General features: G+C 39.8%; 1 protein-coding gene across 3 annotated transcripts in view; it reads right to left on the bottom strand.

The window, feature by feature from the left end:
• The window catches only part of MBP (myelin basic protein), a 159,401-nt gene that overhangs the window by 94,536 nt on the left and 37,309 nt on the right, over positions 1–27,556 (bottom strand). For all 3 annotated transcript variants that reach the window (XM_075826521.1, XM_075826520.1, XM_075826519.1), the window contains exons 2-3: positions 26,171–26,246; positions 888–975 (exon numbers count right to left, since the gene is read on the bottom strand). In XM_075826521.1, the coding sequence (XP_075682636.1) occupies positions 888–975; positions 26,171–26,221 (139 nt within the window). In that variant the 5' untranslated portion in view covers positions 26,222–26,246. The remainder of the gene's footprint in view (positions 1–887; positions 976–26,170; positions 26,247–27,556) is intronic.

Below are 27,556 nucleotides of genomic sequence, written 5' to 3' on the forward strand. Positions count from 1 at the left end.
GTATTCATACTGACCCAGAGAATAAATTTAACGTGTTATTTTTACCACATGGTTAACGGCGGGGAAAAATACAATGGCGGCATTGTTGTGTTTTTTTTGCATTACCCCCAAAATTATTAATAAAAGCTAATCAATAAATTATATGTTCTCCAAAATGGTGCCATGTTAATTGCTTGAAACTTAAAGTAGTTTTCTCATTTTCATTATTTATCACCTACTCACAGGATAGGTGATAATTATCTGATCAGTGGGGGTCCCACCAATCACAAGAACGGGCTTACCTTCCTGGGAGCCTCTAAGGAATGCAGCGGTAGTGGGCATGCTCGACCATTGCTCCATTCATTTTTATGGGGCTGTCGAAGATAGCAGAGTGGCAGCCCCAGGAATGGCAAGGTAAGTCCGTTCTCGTGATGGGGGGGGGGCAGTGTCCCAGTGATTGGACCTCCACCGATCAGATATTTATAACCTATACTGTGAACAGGTGATAAATATTGAATATGGGAAAACCCCTTTAAGGCCCAAAATAGGATTGGTCCTTAAAACACAAAAAGGTAGACATTTACACTAAGCTCAATAGAAATGCTATGGCAGTAACAGCAGGAAAACCTATCAATGTGTCTGAGTGTTATGTATTTAGTCAGGTTCCCTTCTCCACTTTTACATTTTGATAACAAATAATATAAATATGTACATATAAATATAAAATCTATACACACATACGAATATTTAGTATATATCACTTATCACACAAGTCTATGAAGTTGGCAGGTAATAAATCAGCAAAGCTATTTGTTGTGCAATTCAAATGCCACTTGCAAAGCTTACGTCACAGTAGTTTACGTCTCTGCAAGATTACAAGTTACTTCTTGATTCTGGGAGGTACATACCAAACACTTCATTATCGTCACATTCCGGGGCTGGATCTGCCACATCACTTACAGGCTTTTCTTCTTCTACAACTCGGTTTTCTGTATTCTAGAACATAGAAACATATAGAAACCTTTAGTGCAATACTGTTTTATTATTCTCTTTACTCTGTAGCAGGAATTAATATAAGACTGTCAATCATCAATCGAAGAAGAATCCAAAAACGTTGCTCGAGTCTCACCTAATCACTGGATTGTGCGGTTTATGGGCAGTCTGAAGTAAATAGCTCTATCCATATACCATAAGTGAGGCCCTCCTCACAGTTTGAGAAGCGCTGGTATAGCAGATCTGTCCACTCTCAGTATTTCACAATAATAATATACCTACAACAGGGATACCATCCACGGATTATAGGTGATCAGATCTACAGAGCCACAAGAATTCCAAGAAGTACAAAGCGAAGGAAGACTACTGCAGAGTGCCCCTAGTGGTCCTATAAGACCCCCAAATAAACATCTCGAGGAAAATTGCTGCTGATCTCCAACCTATATTTCACAAAGACAAAAAACTGAGAGAAACAGTCCCGGATTTGCCTCTACTCGTATACAAACAGCCACCAAACCCAAAGGCGTAGCTTGGTTCTCCAGCACCCGGGGCAAACATTCAGTTTTGCGCTCCCCAACTACTTTCCCGACATCTCCTTTCCCCTCACAATGTTTGCTTTCTCTACCAATCAATGATGTGTAATTTTTATTTTATTTTTTAAAACCATTTGTCAATTTTTCAAGCAATATAGTTATTTAAAGGTAGTTAGTATAACGATAAATTAAAAGAAAAAACATTAAATAGGTCAGTGTGCCTGACTAAAACAGATTGTATAATTGAGGCTGGTGAAACTATATGGTGACAAAATGAACAGCCTCCTCCTCTAGATAGTGCCACACAGCCCCCCTGTAAATAGTGCCTACACATCCCCCCTTGTAGATAGTGCCACATAGCCCACCAAGTAGATAGTGCCACAGCCCTCTGTAGATAGTGCCACACAGCCCCCTTGTAGATAGTGCCACACAGACACCCTTGTAAATAGTGCCACACAGACACCCATGTAGATAGTGCCACACAGCCCCCCTGTAGATAGTGCTACACTCCCTCCCTAGTAGATAGTGCCACACCCCACTTTGTAGATAGTGTCACACACCCCACCATGAAGATAGTGCCACACACACCCCCCTTGTAGATAGCGCTACACCACCCTCCCTGTAGATAGCGCCATTGGGGCTCCCTCTAGAAGTGGAATCTCCGCTCTGGCCTGGGATTCCGCTCCTGGAAGAGCCCCTGACGTCACTGTCCATATATGGACAGTGACGTCAGGGGCTTGTCCAGGAGCGGAATCCCCGGCCAGAGCAGAGATTCCACTCCTGTCGGGAGCTAGGGGACTGCATATTTGCTCCTAGGATCTTTGAACGCTACGTTTTGGCCTTCGTCGGGCTCTATATATTTCAATATACCTTTTTCTTTTTGAAGGATGGAATACCGTAATAGTGAGCGTTATACGTTTCTTTTTTAACGGGTAAGCCTACGGGCTGCTGGACGAATTTAGCCTATACCTGTCACCCATAGTCTATTATGGTATCCGTTTAACGGATATGTAATGAAAAGGGTTCATAAGTGTTCATGAAATATCCGTTAAATAGATACGATTATGGTGACGGATGCCACTCTCAGGGCATCTGTCACAGCCTACCTTTAATATATACGTCAGGAGCTTCTCCTGCCATATACACCAAACGAAGGGCATTAAACCTGATGTGCACAGTGCCTCAGATGGATCTACCTTGCTATAAAAGTTTTAGGTCTTTTACTCTTACAAGGAAATACATTTGTTGAGTGCAAATATTCTAAAAGGACTGTTTTTGTATTTTTGTATTTTGCAGGTGACATAAAGCAAAAGACTGTTGGACAATACTGCAGAGAATAACCTCCTGCTTCTCAGCTGGTTTGTAGAAATGGGTTTGTAACGTATTTGCCGGCAATTGTTCCTTTCTGGGAGAAGCAGATGCTTTTTTCGTATTCTGCTGGCTCTCAAGATGAGAAGACTGAACTCATTGACATAGGCTGATTCTTTACTAACACTCTTTACGATGCTCCAGAGGACCTGCCAAGGAGCATGTGGAGAAGTAAATGGATGCAAAAAAGGACATGCATTAGTAAAGACGTTCTTCAACAGCTATATGAAGATGAGTGACCACAAAACGTATTACGTTTGGCTACACGGGTGAGATTATTGGAATCTTATTTTAATAGTTATAGTTTATTAAAACAAATAATATAAAGAATCAAAACATTAATATCTATAATAATATTATACTAATGTTAAATACTTATTCGGTTAAGCCAAGGTATTAGTTAGGGGTTTAGGACTATATTTCATATAGGTTTAAAGTTGCAAATATGTGAATACACTACTGATAAGAGTAATTTATATAATGTTTCTATTGTCTTAAGAAATCGGAAAAGTAATAGGAAAGATCTTGGTAAAAGCTGTCCAACCTCCACAAGGAGGAGCTGTTCCTTCTTTCTGGTGTTGCTGAATGATATACATATTGTGACGAATGGAATGACCGTGTGCTAGGGATTAGCCTGACACAACCCTAATATCTACAAAGGGTCCCTCTGAGCTGCATAATCCAAGCAGGAGTGGAAAATATACACTATACATGCAATGCGTGCTGAAACACTACATAGATATACAGGCGCAGTTTGCAAATTTAAGCAGATCCAAGTTTTTCGTAATTTTTTGTAAGACTGCAGGTAAACCTGGTGTTTTCTTAACTATGGTATAATAGTGAACAAAAGCAACAATGAAGTGACAAATTCGCTCTAGTACTTTTGCAACCTACTTTCTGAAAAGAGGCTGTCAACGCTAGACAGCTCTATGAAGCACAACTTGTTTTTCCCCTTATTCCCATACCTAAACTTTGTTTTCTACTACATTTTACAGCCTAGGAAAGCAACAAGAATTTTACCTTTATTCGATATACAAGAATAAAGCTATGATGACAATCTCAAAAATATGTAAAGTAAAGATGTTCCACTTTAGCTTTTATGGGAAAAAATGCACTGCTAGCCTCAGAACAAAAAGTTTGATAACTGATAACAATGTCATAGAAACAAATCTCTTCTATCTACGACATACAAAACAGTAAAATATCATTTTAAAATAACATAAAATCCTTAATAAATAACAAATATCACATACTGCTGATACCAGCTTTAGAACTAGCTCAGAAAAGATATGACTGCAAGGCAAACGCTGTACAGGAATTTAGAGTAGGGGTTAAATGTCTTCCTACCGATCTACTTCACAACTACGGTACTTACAAGGAATCTTCAATAATGTAAAACAGCAAGAAAACAAGATGGGCATGAAATTCTTTGAGTGCAGTTTTGTTTTGTGTCTTTTAGGTGCAGATGGAATGAATTTTAATGTTTCTTGTGGAAAAAAAGCTGTAGGGTGGGGGTAAATAACAACCATTGACTGCTGCACAGCATAGTGAGGAAGATCAGTCCACGATCATTCTAGTCCCCCTTCTTCTGGGTATAAGTACTTCCTACGGAGAGGATGATGCGTCAGCAGGAAACTTACTATAGTTGCCGATAGAGTCTCTTTAAAGAGTACACCATTGACAAAAAATTATTCATCCACTTAAGGAACTAAGTGCTTCTAATGCATGCAATCTTTTCACTTGATTTTTTTTTACAGCTTCCTGTAACTAACATTTGGCAGGGCCATCATCAGATCTCCACAGACAACGATGTCCCCACACTACTCTGTGCCAGCGGTCTATGATATTAACTTTTTTAGGGGAAGAGATGCTTATCTTGATTCTGGCAGTAGCACAGACCTTTCATTCTGTAATTAAAGAAAGTCGGTCACAGGACAGTCCTCTTTAGAAGGGTTGTCCCAGAATTAACAATTATCACCTATCCACAGAATAGGTGATAATTGTCTGATTACTGGAGGAGGGGTCCACTGTTGGGACACCTACCAATCTCAAAACCCCCATTCCTCCTCACTGCACCCCCCGCATTAAGGAGCTAGCGGCGGTCGAGCATGCGCTCCATTCGTAGTCCTCCTTACTGCGGTTAAGCAGTGAAGAGAAACAGTTTGTTCAGGACCACCATTCTCTTGATCAGTGATGGTCCCAGCGATCATACAGTTATCACCTATCCTGCGGATAGGTGATGATTTTCTATTCAGGGAATACCCCTTTAAACCAGGCATTTAATAAATGCCCTAGTATTAACAGCGCCCATGAGTGCTACCACACCCACTGATCAGGCCAAAGAACTCTTGTTCGGCTGAGGTCAAATATATGAATACAGTGCACACAGTGAACTTTTGATACAACGCACACATTTTGACAGTGTCTGTAAGAGGTGACAGTTTGGTGGGTGCAGTAGCCGCCATGGGCACTGTTTAACCATTTCAGGACCAAACTATTTTGGGTCTTTAGGAAGAAGTATCTTTTTATTTTTTTCATCATCACATTCTGGGAGACATAACTTACATAACTTCGCAGCGATATCATATATGTGTATTTTTTTAACACTTTTGCAAAATAAAACTACTTTGTTTTAAGAAAAAATATGGTTTTATTTCGCTAGATATTCAAATACTTAGCTTTGTATTACGCCACCTGCTGTTTCTAGTGAACTCCTTTAGGCTCTGTTCATACGGGTCAAAAACGCAACGGAAAAGTCTTCAGGGTTTCCGACCCAGAACGTGCAGGGCAATCCGGCTGAATATTCACACCAACTGGTTTGCGGATATTTGGCCGGATTGATCGCTATGGAAAATTGCTGACAAAAAATAAAATAAAAACCGATACACACCTCTCCTGACACTACCATAGCAACGCATCCATGCTGCCCCGTCTGGCCTCTGTATAGCCTGCCTCCTGTGACTGGCTGCAGCGGTCAGATGTGTTAAAATGTCCTCACAGGAAGCCGCCATGTGCACAGACCAGCCGGAAGAGCAGGGACGCATTCACATGAGAGCGCCTCTTGCGAGGGGAGAATAGAGAATATTTATTTTGTTTTGTTTCCACCTTTGAAGATATAACATAATTGTTACTTTTTTTCATAACTTGCAGAATTTGCTGCAAAAACACAACGTAATACCAACAAATTCCACAATAATTAGAAATTGTTGCAGAATTTTACTTCCCTATTGATCTCAATGGAGAATATCGGCAACATAAAATGACATTCTGCGGATCTAAAATTCGCACCGCAGTTCAATTTATGAATGTTTTCTCTTTGTTTTTTTTCACGCAGAAACCCACTCATACCCAGCGATGGAGCCTACAAACCATCTCATAAATTATGAAAAAAGTAGGAAACACATAGATTTGAAGCTTTCCTTATTGATTCCTAGCATTAAAATGACTATGCCTGTACTTTGCTGGATAACACACTTTGTGGGATAACCACTTCAATGGATGATCCCGTTTAAAGAAGACTTTTACATGAATGAATCTCTTTATGCTTCTGCCTACTACTGATAATGGAGGTGATAACATTCAGTTGCAATATGGAGTGTAGTCTGTTGTGCAGATATCTAATGGCCAATGTCAAAAAATGCAATATTTCATAATATACATTTTTTACTTATTTCCACAAGAATAGTCATATAAAAAAAATAAACGTAAAAATAAAAGTTTTCTAGTGTATTCGTAGAGTTTGGACCAGAGAGGGCTCTATTACAACAGCCAACTTTGGCAGGTGCAGCGAGCGCTGATCAATGAGACAGTTCGTTGATCGGCACTTGTTTGCTCTAGTCACAAGGAGCTATGGATGGGGATGAGCAGTCGTTACTCCGATCGCTGGTCCCCATACATTATTATCATGTAGGCAGCACGTCTCCGTTTACACAGGGAGATGTGCTGCCGACAACGATAATATGTTACTTTTTTAAAACAATACGATCATCAGATGAACGAGCGTTTGCTCGTCCATCTGCTGATCGCTGCCCTGTTTACACAGGGCAATTATCGGCAACTAGCATTCTATGAACGATCGTTTGCCTGATAATTGGCCAGTGTAAAACCCCCTTTAATCTTAGACAATTACTTGTAGAAGGAAAAAGGCATTCTGAAGGTCTTCCTAAAGGTCCACTTTAAGTAAAAAAGATTGCTTATCTAATTACATCAAGAATGTGTATAATAAGTAAAAATGCACTCACAAAAGATAGTCAGAAGATCAAGTATTAAAAGGACAAGGGTTTACATGCCAAAGTGCATTGAAAAATTCTGGAACTTCAATTTTGTGTCTAATTTTGATTTAAGTAAAAGGATAAATGTTTTCCAAGCTCTGTAAAGGACATCTATAACTGTAATGCAATATAGTGTAGTTTTAATGTCAGTTTCATTTACTTTATTTTCCGGGGCAGTCCCATATTAAACTGCACACATTGATGACAGAAGTTTAAAGCTTTATAGGAGACTATAGTTTAGATTCCGTACCCCAGCCATAATGTCAATGTACTGATCCAGGGAGCAAAGCGGCCACAACTTAGTAGTATATGAAGTGGTGTTGCTTCTTTGAGGTCACATCTTATAATTAACCATCTTCATTATTCTACTTTATTTTGTCCACTAGTAAATGTACTGCCCACTGTTGTATATAATCACTTTTTCAGTTAGATTTAAATAACTATAACGTCACCCCCCACACCCTATTCAAGAGTATGGCCTATATGAAGGATAATAAATGGCCACGGTCACTGCCATCTACATTGTTTATGCTGCTGTACAGTCCAGCTTAGATGGGGCTACAATGTGAATGACAGTTCTGCTCGGACACTGCAAGTCTAGTGACATCACAGTGCAGAGCTATTAAAGCCTCCCTCCGGTCCCGAGACAACAATTTAAATAGGATACGCAATATGGAACAATATTACCTGGTGCCCTCTGCTGTGGATCCAATGTTTTAGGGTCGTCTCTGTGCTGACCCAAAATGGCTGCAGCGCTTCTTTGGCTACGAGCCTGAGAAACTCCCACTGTTCTTGGATTGGCCAGAGCTGCTCACGTGTGAACACAGAGGCGACCCTAAAACAGCGGATCTACGGTTTAGGTGCTCAACTAGAGGGCACCGGGTAATATAATTCCATATACCCAATCATATTTACAATTTTGTCCTGAGACCGGAAGGGTCGCTTAAACAATATAATAATAATTTTAATTTACACGCACATAATATTGTGCAATCATAAATAGCAGCGGGGAATGGAAAAAATGAAAAAACATCAAGCAGTCTACAGTCTTCCCTTTCTGTCCATGGACATCCACGGACGTCCCTTTGATATGAGCTAGTAATGTGTTTATTAAAATGTCCAGAAGCAGCACCAGAGTAAAGACACTGTTCAGATCTAGATACAATGTACATTTATTTGACTGTTGTCTATCGAAGATTAGAAAAAGGGACTGCTTTTTTTTCAAGAAACGGCCCCACTCCAGACCAAGAGATGTATCTGGTATTGGAACTTCGCGCCATCATTTCAAGGGGGTTGAACTGTAATAACAGACTCAGAACAAGAACAATAATGAGGCTGTTTCTGGGGAAAAAAATAGCAGCCCATTATTTTTGAATCCTGGACAACCCTTTTAAACTTGAAAACAACATTCTAAGGTTTTTTACAGTTGAAGGCTTCATGCACACGACCGTGCTCGTAATTACGACTCGTAATTACGAGCACGGCCGGCCGCGGGCAGCCGGCCACTTTTGCGAGCCGTGCTGTCATTATAAAGTATAGCAGCACGGCCCGTAAAATAGAAAAATAGAACATGTTCTATTTTTTTAACGGCACGGGCACCTTCCCGTGAGAAAACGGGAAGGTACCCGTGGGTAACAGAAGTCTATGAGCCCGTTATTGCGGGTCGTAATTACGACCCGCAATAACGGGTGTTTTTATGGTCGTGTGCATGAGGCCTAAAGGGGTTGTTCTAACTGCACAATTCCTGTTCATACTTCTTAATAGAACATATAGATGTCATAGTAAAGGGGATGTCCTCCTCTCTGACAGGCTCGATGCAACCATCTAATACTACATTTCTTCTGCAACAGTCCCTAAAGAGGAAATGTCTGGCAATCCAGTGTGGCTGAATTCTTACAGGGGTTTGTTCCTGCATTCTGAAAGGGACAAGCAAAATTTAAAAAAATATCCTGTGCCTCTAAAGTAGTTTCTACCTCTTATGTCACTACATTAAACAGGTACATTTCAAGCCTAAATATTCCTTGCCATCAGGTGATTCTGAATCCTATGTATACACCATTCAGCCATTACATTAAACCCACCTGCCTGTGGCCCCATGCATACGACCGTAAAATCGTAAATTAATTTCTATGGCCGATGGACACCTTTTCGTATATATTTATGGGAAGGTGTTCGTGACGTAGAAACTTTTCGAAAAAAATAGTACATGTCCTATTTTTTTTATTTTACGGATCGTGCTCCTATACTTTATAATGGAGCACGGCCCATAAATGTGGACGGCAGTAATTACGGGCACGGTCATGTTCATGGGGCCTAACATTGTGTAGATCCCCTTATGTTGCCAAAACAGATCTGACCTGTCAAGGTATGGACTCCACTAGACCTCGGAAGGTGCCCTGTGGTATCTGGCACCAAGACATTAGCAGCAGATCCTTTAACCCCTTCAAGACAAAGTCATTTTTTGCTATTTCGTTGTAGTTTTTCACTCCCCGCTTTCCAAGAGCCATAAAATGTTTATTTTTCTGTCAATAGAGTGACGTAAGTGCTTATTTTTTGCAGGGGGAGTTGTAGTTACTATTGTACTATTTAAAGTACCATATAATGTACTAGGAAACTGAAAAAAAAATCATTGTGGGATGGTATTGGAAAAAACTGCGATTCCTCCATTGTTTTATTGGGTTTCGTTTTTACGGCTTTTACCAAGCAGTAAAATGACAACTTAACTTTACTCTGCGGTCCAATACGATTGATACGGTGATACCAAATTTATAACGGAATATATATATTATAAGGAAAAAATATATTTGTTAAAAAAAAAAAAGTTTTGTTTTACCACATTCTGAGAGCCATAACTTTTTTCTTTTTTTGCCGATTGAGTGGTGTGAGGGCTTATTTTTTGCGGGAGCTAAGGTGTTAAAAAAACAGATTTTTTGGTGCACATAATTTAAAAGAAAACGTGATTCATCAGACCAGGCCATCTTCATCCATTTCTACATAGTCCAGTACTCATGCTCACGTGCCCATTGTAGGAGCTTCTGGTAGGATAGGGGTAAGCATGGGTGACCGGTCTGCGGCTATACAGCCCCAAATGCAGCAAGCTGCCATGCACTGTGTTCTTACACCTCTCTTACACCTTACTATTATAGCTAGCACTACCGTTCTCATCAATTTTTAGTACTCTAGGTCTGTGGGATCGGACCAGATGCGCTACCCTTTACTCGCTGCACTTTAAGCGTATTGATAAGCCTTGGGCGTCAATGTCCCTGTCGTCAGTTTACTGGTTGTCCTTCCTGGCCCGCTTTGGTAGGCACTAACCACTGAATAGAGGGAATATCCCCAAAATCTGCCGTTTTGGAGATGCTTTGAACCAGTTGTTTAGCCATCACATTATGGCTAATCAAAGTCGCTCAGATCCTTACGCTTGCCGATTTTTCCAGCTTCCAACACATCAACTTCAGGAACTGACTGTTCACATACTGCCTAATATATCTTACACTTGCACTTTTATTGGTATACTAATTTAGTATTTTTTTGTCTTACTATACTTAGTATACTTATTTATGGTATTGCACTTGCACTTTTTGTTCCCAAGCACTACCATCGACATTATTGATTAATGTATCTAAATAACTGGTCAAACATTTCGTCCCTTGTATTGTGATAAGTTTTTACCATGAATTGGTCCATACTTTTTACTCTATGGAACGGTGATGTGTATTAAAGATGAATTTTCTTTTAGCAAAACTGGTGGAGCTGCTAATCTTTGTACATAGAGTTATTATAAGTGTAAAGAATGAAAATAAAGTAGCTCTCATTTTCCCTCTCCAAATAGAAAGTCCAAGCAGAATCTCAAACAACAATCAATGGCTGAATAACATCCAGAAAATCTGTTGTATGTGATCAAAACCTTCGGAATAGCTAGGAATCAGACAACACACAAAAACATCTGTGATTAGATAGATCGATATAGATAGATAATTTATTAGATTTTTTTATGAACCCTGTTAGTGATTTGAAGAATTTAGATTCTTATCAAATAGATTCGAGGAGTCATCTGAATAAAAATGGCGCGTCTTTATTCTTATCGATAAGGAGACATTATGACAGGTAGATCAAACATCCATCAGCAAATGTCTATTGCTACCTTCAGTATCATGGCTTTTATACATGAGATAAGCCTTGTTCAAACTAGTCCTTAGACAGCTTTCTTATCTCTTTATTCGACCTCGACACTTATGTAAATACTTCACTTTACTCCCTAAAGGAATTCAGCTGCCCACCTCCCCTCTACTTGATAACATATTAAACACTTTGTCAGCAGAAATATCTTTGCAGAGAAACTTGTATAGCTCAATACACATTTTAGTTTACGATACATACATTTATAAAACTTTCCTAACAGTTAGTATTTGTGCATCTGCATGGGAGCAATGAGCACAAAGGGACTACTGCTACCTTAAGAAAAAGTAAGAGTGGTTCCTACTGTCTATAAGATCATACGCTCCTTCCTAGTTATGTCTCACAAATTCCGGGTGGATTAGTACAGCAGTGAGGCCTTTTCTGGTGAGCCATGAAAAAAGACCTGCCATTTGGAGATATTTTGTTGTCAAGCCATCCCAATTGGGCCCTTGTCAAAGTCCCTCAGATCCTTACGCTTGTTAATTTCTCCTACTTCTAACATATCAAGAACTGACTATTGACTTGCAGCCTAAGGCCTCATGCACACGACCGTAAAAACACCCGTTATTGCGGGTCGTAATTACGACCCGCAATAACGGGCGAATAGACTTCTGTTAGTCACGGGTACCTTCCCGTTTTCTCACGGGAAGGTGCCCGTGCCGTTAAAAAAATAGAACATGTTCTATTTTTTCATTTTACGGGCCGTGCTCCTATACTTTATAATGGGAGCACGGCTCGCAAAAGCGGCCGGCTGCCCGTGGCCGGCCGTGCTGGTAATTATGAGTCGTAATTACGAGCACGGTCGTGTGCATGAGGCCTAAGACCCTTTTCCCATGGGCTTTTTTTATGTGTATTTTGGCACATTTTACTTGACAAAATACATATTAAAAGATGCCTGTCTAAAGCTTTCTATTAAAGAGGCTCTGTCACCACATTATAAGTACCCTATCTCCTACGTAATGCTTTTTGTTTAAAAAAAAACCAATCTATTTTTACCACTTTATTAGCGATTTTAGATTTATGCTAATAAGATGCTTAATGCCCAAGTGGGCGTATTTTTACTTTAGACCAAGTGGGCGTTGTACAGGGGAGTGTATGACGCTGACCAATCAGCGTCCTGCACTCCTCTCCATTCATTTACTCAGCGCATAGGGATCCTGCTAGATCCTTATGTGATGTCTTATACTTACACATTAACAATACTGAAGTGTTTAGACAGTAAATAGACATTCCACGGGATGTCTATTCACAATCTCTGCACTTCGTTACTCTGTCTGTGATAGTTACAGCAGAGGAAGCGTGATCTCGCAAGATCTCGCTGTAAATGACAGGTTACAACGAGCTTCATCTGCTGTAACTACCACAGACAGAGTAACGAAGTGCAGAGATTGGTCAGCGTCATACACTCCCCTGTACAACGCCCACTTGGTCTAAAGTAAAAATACGCCCACTTGGGCATTAAGCAACTCATTAGCATAAATCTAAAATCGCTAATAAAGTGGTAAAAATAGATCGTTTTTTTAAATAAAAAGCATTACTGTTACCTACATTATAGCGCCGATCTCCTTATGTAGGAGATAGGGCACTTATAATGGGGTGACAGAGCCGCTTTAAGCTCAACCTTATTGCATAAAGTGTGTTTTTTTATACACGTGTGTTTAAGTGTGTAATTAAATTACTCGTCATGTAAACAAAAAGTGTCATGCAAATTTTTTACGCCTTTTTACGCGTCATGTATCCCACTGAATTCAAAGCAAGGCAAAAACGACATAAAAAAAACATGTTGACAAAACGCCTTATAAACACTCAAAAAAACAGCTTAAATATAGCCTACTATATCCCACCCATTGAGAGGCTTCACTGTAATTAGATAATCAATGTTATTCACTTCACCGGTCAGTGGTTTTAATGTTATAACTGATCGGTGAATATGTACATATAAACATATACACATTAACATTTAGATTATACCACGCTCAGAACTTAATAAAAATGTGGCATTTACGTAAGAAGAATCAATATCCTGCAACAGATTTTAACACGGAAATTCTTGACAGTTTGGAATTTTGCATGAGCAAAGGTGAAAATATGTGTAAATAAGTGTTAGGATAGGATACAGATGTTATGTCGCAGCTCACTGGTTGGAAGAACAAAGTACAAGAGGCTAAAACGTCACCATATGTTCTAAAGAATCTTTATCCCTGTAGATCCCTTTACTTTCCTTGATTTAAAGGGGTTTTCCCATCAGGGACATATATGGCATATCCACAGGATGGCATATCCACCTCTGGGACTCACACCTATCTCTAGAACGGGGCCCCCTAAACCCGTTCTATCTATCTCTAATCCCGCTACCTCCTGTAATTTCCGACCATGTAAGTAGAAAACACCGTAGCTCGCTGATCTAAACCGTTTCCGTAACTCTGAGCAAAATGGCCAAGGCCTGTGGATTAGTAGGGTTTATGTATATAGTATATGGGTATGTTCAAGGCTGTATTTATATACGGCGCTGCCCCAGGCATGCACAACTGTTAAATGAGGGTATATTCAGTTGTGCCTGACGAAGCCGGTCCTAGGCGAAACGCGCGTCGAGGCGTTTTGCTCCTGTGTCCCATCTCATTAGTCCTGTTCCCCCACAATGTCGTTAGGTATGTGTTGCTGCCACTGCTACTTCTGTGCTGGTTTACTTCCATAGGCCTTGTTATATATGTCCAGTGTTTTGCCCCATGTACATTATGCAGTTTCTGTAGCGTTCTTTTTTGGCATATTTACCTTTGTAACACATACTTTATTATCTATTTATTCCATATTTGGTGGTATTTGATATTGGACGTCAGACTCCGAGATGGGCCAGGTCTGTTAACCTCTTGGTATACTTATTGGTATACCTTTGCTATTGCTCTCCATGTGTCTATTTGTATGTTTATTAAATTTTATGTGATACCATGTATTGTTGTTTATAAATAAAGATATATATATTCTTTTACAATGCGTGGCTGCTATATGTGCTATACCATTTATTAGGGTGCTTTTGTCCCCTGTGCTTCAGTGCTTCTAGATTGTTTCTATAGTTGGTGGGAACCCCCTGTTTCTTCCCCTTTGAGGTTTTTTGTAGGTTTACTATATTCAGTTGTGGTGCCTGGGGCAGCACCGTATATAAATACAACCTTGAACATACCCATATACTGTATACATAAACCCTACTAATCCACAGGGCTTGGCTATTTTGCTCAGACCCATTGTTAACAGCCATGCAATCTCTAAAGAATCATTAGCAGTAGAATGGGTCCAACTAAAGGGCTACATATATATATATATATATATATATATATATATATATATATATATGACATGGCACTGTCTTATATAGTATGTAGATTTTTATACATATACTATAAAATTCCCTAAATTTTATACTAATTCTACTACCCCCATTCCCTAATTTATCAGCTCATTTGTTGTAAGGCAAACAATCCCCGATCAATGAGATCATGTAAGCATAAATCAGAAATGACTTTATCATATTAGGAGATATTACACATGTAACCTATAAAATGTATGGCTGATATGTAAATATGAACAGATGGGAAAAGTTCATGAAATTACCTCCAGTCATACAAAACAGGTTGTACTTGTACCCCATACTATAATTTTTGTGTGCGTATTTAAGGGGGTGGCTCTGTCTAAAAATTTAAATACAAACGTAACACTCAAAAAGCTAAGGATTCAATGCAACTGGAGTATTCTTTTATAAATATTTCTACAAAATACCTCATACATTTGGAATGAATAAGTCCCTATTCACATTGCTGGACAAAATAGTACATCACGCAGAGCTATTTTATCTGGCAAAATGATGGACACTATGACAGAAACCCGAAGGAACCTATTAAAGTTAATGGGTTCAGTCAGGCGCTATTGGTTTCCCTAATGCAACGGATCCGATGCATTCGTTTTTTCCCATTACTCTTTTCCTCTGATGGAAAAGAATAACGGAAATCGTAGCGCAGATGTGAACAGAGCCTTAAAATAACTAAAAAGAATGCGATGTCCCATTGTTGTTTTGCAAAGATTAAATCATTATCTTGACACTTGAGGATTTGCTCTGCCATCAAAACAAAGTAAACTACCTAGGAAGGACGCTCTGCTCCTTAGCAAACTGTAACAAACGTGACACTTCTAAGCAGAAATCCATTTCAAGCAGATAAACAGAACACTATCAAGATACAAATTCTGCACATCAAGGTTATTACAGCCTTTGTACAAAATATATCACATACGATGATAATGTGCACAGTTCAGGCTATGACATTTAAAGGGCAAGAAATTAAAGATGATTCTTAAAATGGCATTGCAGTGATTTCGCCTAAAATAAAAATTCATATGATCCTAAGTTGCAGTATGAACAACACCTTTCTGCCATTTCGTAATGGTCAACAGCCAGGGTGGGGGGCCAAAAACAGAGACATTGCTGCTTAGAGTAAATATTGTCTACCAGAGGGTGTCACTTCTCTGCCATGAAATGGCAGCGAGGGGAAGGAAGACCGGGCCAGGCTCAAAGACCTTCAGTACCGGTCACAGGGCACTATGGTCCTGTATTTCAAGACCTTGGAAAAGGCAATTTAAAGGCTATGTAAACCTTTGAACACTTTTTTTATTCATTTTTATTTCATAAAACAATGTATCATGTTATTTGAAATAACTTTGTAATAGATTTTTTTAATGACCTATTTTAGATTTATGCTAATAACTTTCTTAAAGAGGCTCTGTCGCCCCATTATAAGTGCCCTATCTTCTACATAATGTGATCGGTGCTGTAATGTAGATTACGCTTGCTGTGCTGTAAGTCCCACACAAACGTTACCGAAGTGTTGGGAATGTGAATAGACATCGCGTACTGGCTGGAAGCGATGTCTATTAACTCTCAAGACACTTCAGTAACGTTAATGTGTGAGTATGTGACTGCACATCATGATCTAGCAAGTTCACTATGTGTTGAATACATAAATGGAGAGAAGCATATGACGCTGATTGGTCAGCGTCATACACTTCTCTTTACAACGCCCACTTGGTCAAAAAGTAAAAACACGCCCAGTTGTCTATTAAGAAACTCATTAGCATAAATCTAAAATAGGTCATAGCTCGTTCAAAATTTATCGTTTTTATAATGTGGTGACAGAGCCTCTTTAAGCCCCATGCACACAACCATTGATTTAATCCAAAATTACGGAGTGAAATTGCAAACCCATTCATTTCTATTAGCCACGGACACCTTTCCGTATCTTAAGGGATGTGTGTCCGTGCCGTAGAAGTGATCAGAGAAAAATATAGAACATGTCCTATTCTTGTCATCAATTGCGGCACAGACTCTATGGCAGACGTCTATGGGCGCCTTCAAAATTGCAGAGGGCTACATATGTATATCCATAGCCGGTGGATCCGTATTTGGGACAGTTAAGGGAGTTTTTTGCAGGAGGAAAATCTGCCTCAAAATTTCATCGAGCGCCGCAGGCAAAAAACGCTGCGAAACACGCTTCTTCTGCCTCCCATTGATGTCAATGAGAGGTCAGAAGAATAAATGCCCGAAGATAGGGCATGTCCCTTATTTTTCCCGCGAGCCAGTTTTTCTGCTCGCGGGAAAAAAAACGCCTCCGCCTCCCATTGAAATCAATGGGAGGTATTTTCGATCATTTTTTGGCGCGTTTTACGACGTGGTTTCCGTGTCAAAAAACTCGTAAAAAAACTCAGTGTGAACTCGGTTGTGTGCATGAGGCCTTATGCTGTGGGTGCAAACAAATAATAAACATAATAATGATAATAATTATAGTACAATATAATAGGACATAATAAACATACTAATACTAATATAATAACAGATATTAACAGGGCATTATTAAACCCCAGTGACCAGTGGGCTATGAAATGCTGTTTACATTCAGGAAGCATTTTGACATCACATTGGCATATGCTATAACACACTAAAGGGAATTTATTGAGACTGGCGTTTCATACACAAGTTTTAATATCAGGAGCATTGGAGTAAAATGCACCTCTAATTAGATTTAAGTAGAGACACGTCTTTTAATAAATTAGGTGCATCTCTGGCCGTCCGTGCGTAATAAAGTGAAATCTACGCCAGCTAGGCGTAATGGCGACTTTTTTGAGGTTGGCGACTTTTTCACGCCAGAAAACTGGCATAGGAAAGTTGCTACATTCCCCCCACTGGGTATAAATCTATTCATATTACAGGCTCATCACACCTTCTTTCTACTATTCCAGCACATTTTATTGACAGGTTATTATAGCTTGTAAAGACATGATTAGTTATCACACCATAGGAATTGACACACAACCACAATAAGTCCAAAATCACAGCTACTAGATACATTTCTACTCAGCATTTTAACAATTAACTATTTTGCACTCATCACTGTTCCCTCTAAGCTTCTTATATTTCTCTACTTTGGAATAAAGTGATAAAGTGATGTTGGACTCGTACGCTGGGCGGAAATCTTTTTTAATGATCATGTATGGTAGTTTGTAAATTTCCATTTGCATATGACCTTTAAAGGGTTATTTCCAACTCTGGGCCGAGCGAGTTTTGCTATGCTGATTTCAGAACTCCCAAAGAAGTAAAAAGAAGTTACAGAAACAGGGTATAACAGTGATCTACGATGTTTCTAGAATTCGAGAGCTACAGAAAAAGCGTAGCTCGCTGTATGGGAAACAATATCTATCTGACATTTTTGGCATATCCTGTGCCAATTCACAAACCCACTAACTAGGTAACTATGTAATATATATACTTTGCTGACGGGTGCTTAATCCCACTCCGCAACGGACATGTCCGTCACTAAGATCTTGTGGGTACTGCCCAGTGTAACCACGAGATTGTGGCCGCAGCGCGGCGGTAACACACAGCTGTGCTTCTACTGTAACTGCTAGGATCGGAGATAAAAAAAATACACAAAAATCTAACCACTGAATTACATTGAAGGCCCTTTTACACGGGTCAATATTTGGGCAAACAAGTGAATGTACGAGCGCTCCTTCGCCCGATCACTGCCCTGTGTAAAAAGGACAGCGATCGCTTGTCGGCTGATTGGATCTTTTATGCAACCACTTTTCAACATTACATCTCCTCGTGTCAACAGGGCATGTGCCGCCGACAAGGTACGAATGGCAGGGGACAAATAATCCTATTCCCAATCATTCGTCCCCATATATTCCTATTATTGCACGGTTTAAATTTAGCAAACGAGCGCCGATTGTCATGCTGCATTGTCTATCAGCGCTCGTTTACCGGCCAGGAAATCGGCCTGTGTAAAAGGGCACTTACATTAAATACAGTAGGTGTCACCTAACTTCCTGCCCTGCAATGCTGTTAGGGTGCTCCATCCTTATGAAGAATGTATCAATGTCTGATGACATGCCTGCAGAAACTCCGCACTTAGTAATACAGGAAGTGTAAATGTCACATGTTCAGTAAACAAAGGTGTAACATGAGGAGTGTCACCACATAAAAAGCAGAAGTAAACCACAAGTGGTCTGCAGCAGTCTGGAACGCTGCTCTTATACATTGTATTTATAGGCAAATAAAGCGCGCACTGTGGTTGGTGTACAAGAAGGAGCTCAGAGCACATACGCTACGTTTATCATGTGTGACTAATGCTGTGTAGTTTATAACCGGCTCAACAATTCCGCACCACAATATACAAAGATAAAATACTGATATGAATGAATATATAAAATACTCCAAGGGCAAGAACACTAAAACAAGGGCTGCATGACACATTTTTCTAGAACAGCAGTATCTCTTTTGCAGCCCTGGAATGAAATTGTGCCAGCATAATATGAGACCTGACAAGACATGGCTGCTTGAAGTCTACAGGCTAGATCTTAAAACGACAGTCCATTAAAAGTCACTGTCACCTGGGTGTCTTTTATATAAAATAATATTAGGTAATGCAGAAACGTAAAGGGGTTTTCCCATCAGAGACATTTATGACATATCCACAAGATATGTCCTAAATGTCAGATAGATGAGTGTTCCTCCTCTGGGACCCGCACCTATCTCTAGAACAGGGCCCCCTAAACTCCGTTCTACTGCTATGTTTTGTGGCTGACGCGACCATGAAGTCCCATAGAACTGAAAAGGTAGTTATGGAAATAGCGCAACTCACATGCTATGCTGCTTCCGTAACTGCCATTCCCTACTATGGGAGATACGGAAACAGCGTAGATCATCGAGCTGCGCTGTTTCCGTAATTTATGGTCGGAAATCACACTTTTCAGCCACAACACATAGCAGTAGAACAGAGTTTAGTGGGCCCCGTTCTATAGATAGGTGTGGGTCCCAGAGGTGGGACCCGCATCTATCTGACATTTATGACATAACCTGTGGATATGTCATTAATGTCACTGATGGGGAAAACCCCTTTAAAAGGGTTGTCTAAGCTTTGGATAAATCCTTCAAAAAGGAAAACAAATGATACATTTGCTTATTGTTAAAATGTTATTCCAGTCCATGCCGCTGGTCTTGTTGGGCCTTGTGTATACACTATGTGTCTGTAGTGTTGCTTTCATATGGACATAACAGCATGTGGCCTCATTGTTCTTTCACTGCTGTGGGACGCTACATCACAATGGATAAAAAAAACACTGAAACCTGCAGTGATTGGACGCAATGTAACTAAGGCCTAATGTGTACACAGGCCCAATGGGGACAAATGCAACTGGAGTTGAATAGAATTCTGACAGCAGATACACTTATGCACTTTGCTCAGCTCCAGCAACGAATCCCGGTGAGTGGCCGCAGCTCCTGTGCATTGACTGTTTTTGACTCCCAATCCTGACCTTGCCTTTGTTCCTGGTTTACACTCTCGTTTCGTGTTTTGGTTTTGTCGCCTGGATCCTGTCTCCTGGTATTGATTCCAGGCCTGATTCTTGACTACAATTCTGACTACTATCCGTTGATGACCCCTGGCTAAGTTCCTGACTCCACTTCAAGTGCTCCACTACAGCACATCAGCCTCCAATCTGCGGCACTATTCTGGACCTGGGAATCTGACCTGGATAGTACATACAATCTTGCAGGGGGTTAAAGGTGAAGACTGGGGAGGTTCCTGAAAGGGGTTGTCCACTTTCAGCAAATTAATGAGTTTTTTTTGTAGAATTAAAAGTTATACAAATTTCCAATAAACTATCTGTATTATATCCTATGATTTTCAAGCCCTCTGCTTGTTGTTATTAAGTAGGAACATTCATTGTTTACTTTAAGTGAATAAAAGTCTGTCCATGGTTGTGTGATGGACACACAGGTGCAGGGGTCATTACAGTTACAGTATGTGTATCACAGCGGTGTCTACTAATGATCCCAGCACCTGTGTGTCCATCACATGACTATGGACTGAATTGTATTCACTGGAAGTAAACAGTGAATGTTCCTTCGGATTGACAACAAGAATAGATCTTGAAAACCGTGAGGAATGAATACAGAAAGTATATTGAAAAATTGTGTACGTTTTTATTATAGAAAACTCAGTATATAGCCAGCATCAAACCGACTTGGGGCTGAGAGTACCCACTTCTACGGTGAGAAACATAACAAGTACATTACACATTTTTTTAAGTTATACTATCTCTTACAGGTTTGTGGTTAGCAGGGTTTGTATGGATCTCAGACAAAGCTTTTAAAGCAGCAAGGGCTGATTTAAAATAATTATAAACTGTGAAGAGGAGACAGAGTTTGGGCAAAGTGTGAAATAAAACATCTGTTAAGAAGAAGTACTGTCTCGCTCTCTTTATTATTTAACGTTCAGCTTTGCCTTGTAGGGTACGGAAGTATTGACCGTAAAGATTATGAGCAATCAATAGGTGATCGGAGCTGAAAATCTGGACTATTTGAAATTTGGACAAAGCCGCGCTAAAACCACAAACCTGTAAGTAATACCACAAGTTTAACATCACCGGGTCCTACATGATAATAAGGAACATATTTGCAAACTAAGCCCATAAAATAAAAATTTTAAAGAAGTTCTTACATCATAAATAAAAACCTCATCTAGTCAGCAGGTTTGCCCATTTCAACCAGGTCTGTACTGAAGCCTGTACAAATTGTCTTTCCTTGCTTGCAGTTGCAATATCAGTACTATATATAAGGCTTTTCATATATTAGGAATCCGTGGCAGGGTAGAGGCACACAAGCCTGATATCAGCATCAGCTGAAGTGGAGACTCCATTTGACTATGGAGCAGTAAAAATGTGATCACACCTTAACATCTGACCTACACATTTTCATATCCCATATGTATGGTCTATAATGATGTTTTCTCAACGGGCATTCGCCATTGTTTGGGTTTGGCACCACAGTACCAGTGAAAGGGAAACTTTGGAATGTCGGTTTACTTTAACATTGGCTAATTATATAGAATGGTGTAAAAGAAAGAAAGGAAAGGTTTATTTAATAAACTTTGAGCGAATATCCACCGTTGGAACCCATTGTTATGTTGTTTTCTTTGTCTAAAGTATTATTTCTTAATGTATCTTAACAGCTAATAAAAAATTCCTCTCTCTCTCTCGCTCTCAAAAAAAATGTAATAAAAAATTTATAAAAAGTTGCATGTACCAAAATATTGTGCAAATAAAAGCTACAGCTCATCCCGCAAAAAATAAGCCCTCACACCGCTTAGACAAAAATATAAAAAAAAGATATGTCTCTCAGAATGTGGCGAAACATATTTTTTTAACAAATGGTTTTCTTTGTAAAAGTAGTAAAATATATGAAAAACCTTTAGAAATTTGCTATCACCGTAATCGTATTGGGCCGCAGAATAAAGTTAAGTTGTCATTTTTACCGCACAATGAAAGCCGTATGGAGGAATCAGTTTTTTTTTCTAATTTCAGCCCACAAAGAATTTTTTTCAGTTTTCCCGAACATTATATGGTACTATAAATGCTACCAATAGAAACTACGACTCATGCCGCAAAAAATAACCACCACCCTATTGACGGAAAAATAAAAAAAGTTATGGCTCTAGGAAGGCAGGCAGTGAAAAACGTAAATGAAAAAGCAAAAAATGTCTCAGTCCTGAAAAGGTTAAAATAAGAAAGCAGCCCATACTTACCTCTCTCTTCCCAAACGTCCCTGCGTTGGGGGCTCCCGTCACCTCTGTTCTCGGTTTGTATACAGAGCGGCTGCAGTGGTGACATCACGTCGACAGTACATCACCGCTGCAGCTGCTCTGTATACAAACAGTGAACAGAGGTGACGGGAGCCCTGAGCGCAGGAACGTTTGGGCGGAAAGGTAAGTATAAGTTAATCTTTAGGGTATGTTCACACGCAGTAGCAAAATATGTCTGAAATTACGGAGCTGTTTTCAGACGAATATAGCTCCTGAATTTCAGACGTTTTTGCAAGTACTCGCGTTTTTCGTGCCGTCTTTTACGGACGTTATTGGAGCTGTTTTTCAATGGAGTCAATGAAAAACGCCTCCAAAAACGTCCCAAGAAGTGGCATGCACTTCTTTGACGCAGGCGTATTTTTACGCGCCGTCTTTTGACAGCGACGCGTAAAATTACACCTCGTCTGAACAGAACATCGTAAAACCCATTGCAGGCAATGGGCAGATGTTTGCAGACGTAATGGAGCCGTCTTTTCAGGCGTAAAACGTCCGAATTACGTCTGAAAATAGGCTGTGTGAACATACCCTTATTTTAACTTCTCCTCTACTGCTTTAACAGAATTTCTGTAAGATAGTCTCCGCCCTGTCTTGCGTCCTGAGTGATGTCACCACGCCTGATCATCACTCAGCGCATAGCAAAATCGTGAAATTTTCTCTGGTCATTTAGCTGTAAAACAGTCTAGTCCTTAACCGGTTAAACCAGGTATTGGTACTTTTGGCAATGTGGGCAGGTGCCAAGTCCTGCTGCAAAATGAAATCAGCATCTACATAAAGCTTGTCAGCAGAGAGTAGCATGAAGTGCTCTAAAGTTTCCTGGTAGACGGCTGCGTTGACTCTGGACTTGATATAACACAGTGGACCATCACCAGCAGATGACATGGCTACGCAAACCATCACTGACTGTGGAAACTTCACAATGGATCGCAAGCAACTTGGATTGATGCCTCTCCACTCTTCCTCCAGACTCTGGGGCCTTGATTTCCAAATGAAATGCAAAATTTACTTTCATCTGAAAACAGGACTTTGTACCACTGAACAACAGACCAGTCCTTTTTCTCCTTAGTCCAGAAAAGACGCTTCTGACGTTGTCTCTGGGTCATGAGTAGCTTGATACAAGGAATGCGACAGTTGTAGCCCATGTCCTGGATACGTCTGTGTGTGGTGGCTCTTGAAGAACTGACTCCAGCCGCAGTCCACTCCTTGTGAATCTCCCCAAGATTCTTGAATGGCCTTTTCTTGACAATCCTTTCAAGGCCGCGGTTATCCCTGTTGCTTGTGCACCTTTTTCTACCACACGTTTCCCTTCCTCTCAACTTTCCATTAGATACAGCATTCTGTGAACAGCCAGCTTCTTTAGCAATGTCCTTTTGTGGCTTACCCGCCTTGTGGAGGGTGTCAATGGCTGTCTTCTGGACAACTGTCAAGTCAGCAGTCTTCCCCATGATTGTGTAGCCTACTGAACCAGACTGTTGGACCATTTAAAGACTTAAGAAACCTCTGCAGGTGTTTTGTGTTGATTAGCTGATTAGAGTGCGACACCATGAGTCTACAATCTTCAACTTTTACCCAATGTTCTAATTTTCTGAGAGACTAAATTTTGGGCTTTCATTAATTGTTAGCCATAATAATCAACATTAAAATAAAAAAATGCTGGAAATAGATCACTCTGTGTGTAATGAATCTATATAATATATGAGTTTCACTTTTTGAATTGAATTACTGAAATAAATTAACTTTTTGCTGATATTCTAATTCATTGAGAATGACCTGTATATTAAGAAACTCAAGAGCACAGAATGACCTAAAAACGACATAATGTTAAAAGGTAAATAATCACTTGAACCCTTCATTACCAATATAAAGTTGCCAGTTTGACAACACGCATAACTCCTCTAGCCAACTGCCTGAGGGATGGAGGTTGTCCCAAAGTAAAGAAATCCTACTAAGAATGAAGAAGCCGCGGAAATCAACTAAAATCACAGAGGGATTGAATGTGGGCACTCATTGTAAATGTATTATTATACAGGGCACAGTTGCAGCCGTTTTTTTCAGCTGGGGAACCCTTCTATCTATATGCCCTATTAGGGGACAACCCCTTTACTACATGCCCAATCAAAGACTGTCAGAAGCAAAAATGACCAACTACTGGCTACAAAATACAATGCAGCATTTCATTTTTCAGAAGTCGGTGTATTGGACAGAAGAACGTGGCTGACAATTAGGAAAAACTGTTGGAATTCTCTCATGTCCATGACCAGTTGTATATTACATAGTTACATAGTTACATAGTTAGTACGGCTGAAAAAAGACACATGTCCATCAAGTTCAACCAAGGGAAGGGAAAAGGGAAGGAAAAATTTCTACACATAGGAGCTAATATTTTTTTGTTCTAGGAAATTATCTAAGCCTTTTATACTGTCCCTGTTGTGACCAGCTCCTGCGGTAGACTATTCCATAAATTCACCGTTCTCACAGTAAAGAATGCTTGTCGCCTCTGCAGCTTGAACCTTTTTTTCTCCAGACGGAGGGAGTGCCCCCTTGTTTTTTGAGGGGGTTTTACAAGGAACAGGATTTCACCATATTTTTTGTATGTGCCATTAATATATTTATATAAGTTAATCATGTCCCCCCTTAGTCGTCTTTTTTCAAGGCTAAATAGGTTTAATTCTTTCAATCTTTCCTCATAACTTAAATTCTCCATGCCCCTAATTAGCTTCGTTGCTCTTCTTTGTATTTTTTCCAACTCCAAGGCATCCTTTCTATGAACTGGAGCCCAGAACTGAACTGCATATTCTAGATGAGGCCTCACTAATGCTTTGTAAAGTGGTAATATTACATCCCTGTCCTGCGAGTCCATGCCTCTTTTAATACACGACAATATCCTGCTGGCCTTTGAAGCAGCTGATTGACACTGCATGCTGTTATTGAGTTTATGATTTACAAGTACACCCAGATCCTTCTCAACAATTGACTCCCCCAGTGTAGCTCCCCCTAGGACATATGATGCATGCGGGTTGTTGGTACCCAGATGCATAACTTTACATTTATCTACATTAAACTTCATCTGCCAAGTGGACGCCCAAACACTTAGTTTGTTTAAATCTGCCTGCAATTCATGAACATCTTCCATAGACTGAACTATATTACATAGCTTGGTGTCATCTGCAAAAATAGAAATAGTGCTATTAATCCCATCCTCTATATCATTAATAAATAAGTTGAATAATAGTGGTCCCAGCACTGAACCCTGGGGTACACCACTTATAACCGGGGACTATTCAGAGAAGGAATCATTGACCACAACCCTCTGGATACAGTCCTTGAGCCAATTCTCAATCCAATTACAAACTATATTTTCTAAACCTATACTCCTTAATTTACCCATTAGACGTCTATGGGGGACAGTGTCAAATGCCTTTGCAAAGTCCAAAAACACTAAATCCACAGCGGCCCCTCTGTCTAGACTTCTGCTCACCACACAGGGTCACTAATATGCAAAACGTAATAATTTAACTAAAAGCTGTGTAAACATGACCATATTGTCTTCATGTCTTATGAAATTACATCCATATTGTTTCAAAGAATAAAAAGATAAACAAACACTATGAACTAATTATTAATATTATGGAAACATTTTTCCAAGAATAGCCACATCTGAGATTACCTTTTCTGAATGATCATCAATATTGTCTCTTCTTCCGACTTGGTTCCCCATGGTGCAATACGCAGTACTTCAAATCCTATATTGGGGATAAATTAATGTAACATTAAGAATAGTTTACAATGTATCATTACTTACCTTGACTCCACTTTGACTTGATCAGAACTGAGTTCAGTAATTCACTCAGGAGGACACAGGAGCCGCTGTCAGCCCAGCAGTCAGCGCAGCTCACTGACGGATACGAATCAGAACGGCTTTCTGCAGCTTTTATGTACTTTGATAGATAGAAGCTGCAGAATTAAAACAGCACTTTATTTTTCTTTTTAAATAAAAGTCAGTTACAAAAGTTGTTTTTATCTCCAAATAAATGCATTTCAATAAAAAAAAAGACCCCAGATCTAATATTGATGGCCTATCCTGAGGATAGGTCATCCATTTAAATAACTCAAATAACCCCTTTAAGAAATAGAGCTCTGCTTGTCATACATGCATTTAGTGACAGTCAACACTTAAAATAATGCTTCACTGTAGTGTAAGGCTGGGTTCACACAACCTATTTTCAGACGTAAACGAGGCGTATTATGCCTCGTTTTACGTCTGAAAATAGGGCTACAATACGTCGGCAAACATCTGCCCATTCATTTGAATGGGTTTGCCGACGTATTGTGCAGATGACCTGTAATTTACGCGTCGCCGTTTGACAGCTATCAAACGACGACGCGTAAATTGACTGCAACGTAATTTCAGCTGTTCTTCATTGAACTCAATGAAGCACAGCTCAAGATTTACGAGCGTCTCAGACGGCTCGCAAAATGCGAGGAGCTTTTACGTCTGAAACGAGGCAGCTGTTTTCTCTTGAAAACAGTCTGTCTTTTCACACGTAAATGACAGCTAGCGTGTGAACATACCCTAACAGTACAAGATGTCATAAGCAAGCTGTTTCCTTGAGCAGCTTGTGGGTTATACTCTAGATGCTTCGGGCATTCACTGATAACTTGTTCAAGGTCAAGAGCTTGTTGGCTTCAGTAATTCTTCACATGATTCTACTTTGGATTTTGTTTCATAAGCTCTCTGTATGAGTTTCACGTGAACTTTCCCATGTCTACAGTAATAAAGTTTTTGGTTTTACTACGGCTGATGTTGGCCGCTACACTATACACGTTTATTGTAAAGCTGATTGCACAAGGAAAGTCCTATGTCAATGTGTGATGTTGATTATAGATAAAATGACCACATACTGTAATGCAAATATAGAAATGATTAGGATCTTGACAAGCCTTTATCAGTATTTCTAAATGTTCATCTGCTACTCAAACACTGCACTTCCGACAGGGGAGACCAACTGATGCTTGTGTGTTGCGGTTTCTTCTTTGGAATTTTTAAGGGGAA

This window comes from Rhinoderma darwinii, chromosome 5 (genome assembly GCF_050947455.1).
Source record: "Rhinoderma darwinii isolate aRhiDar2 chromosome 5, aRhiDar2.hap1, whole genome shotgun sequence".
NCBI classification, from domain to species: domain Eukaryota; kingdom Metazoa; phylum Chordata; class Amphibia; order Anura; family Rhinodermatidae; genus Rhinoderma; species Rhinoderma darwinii.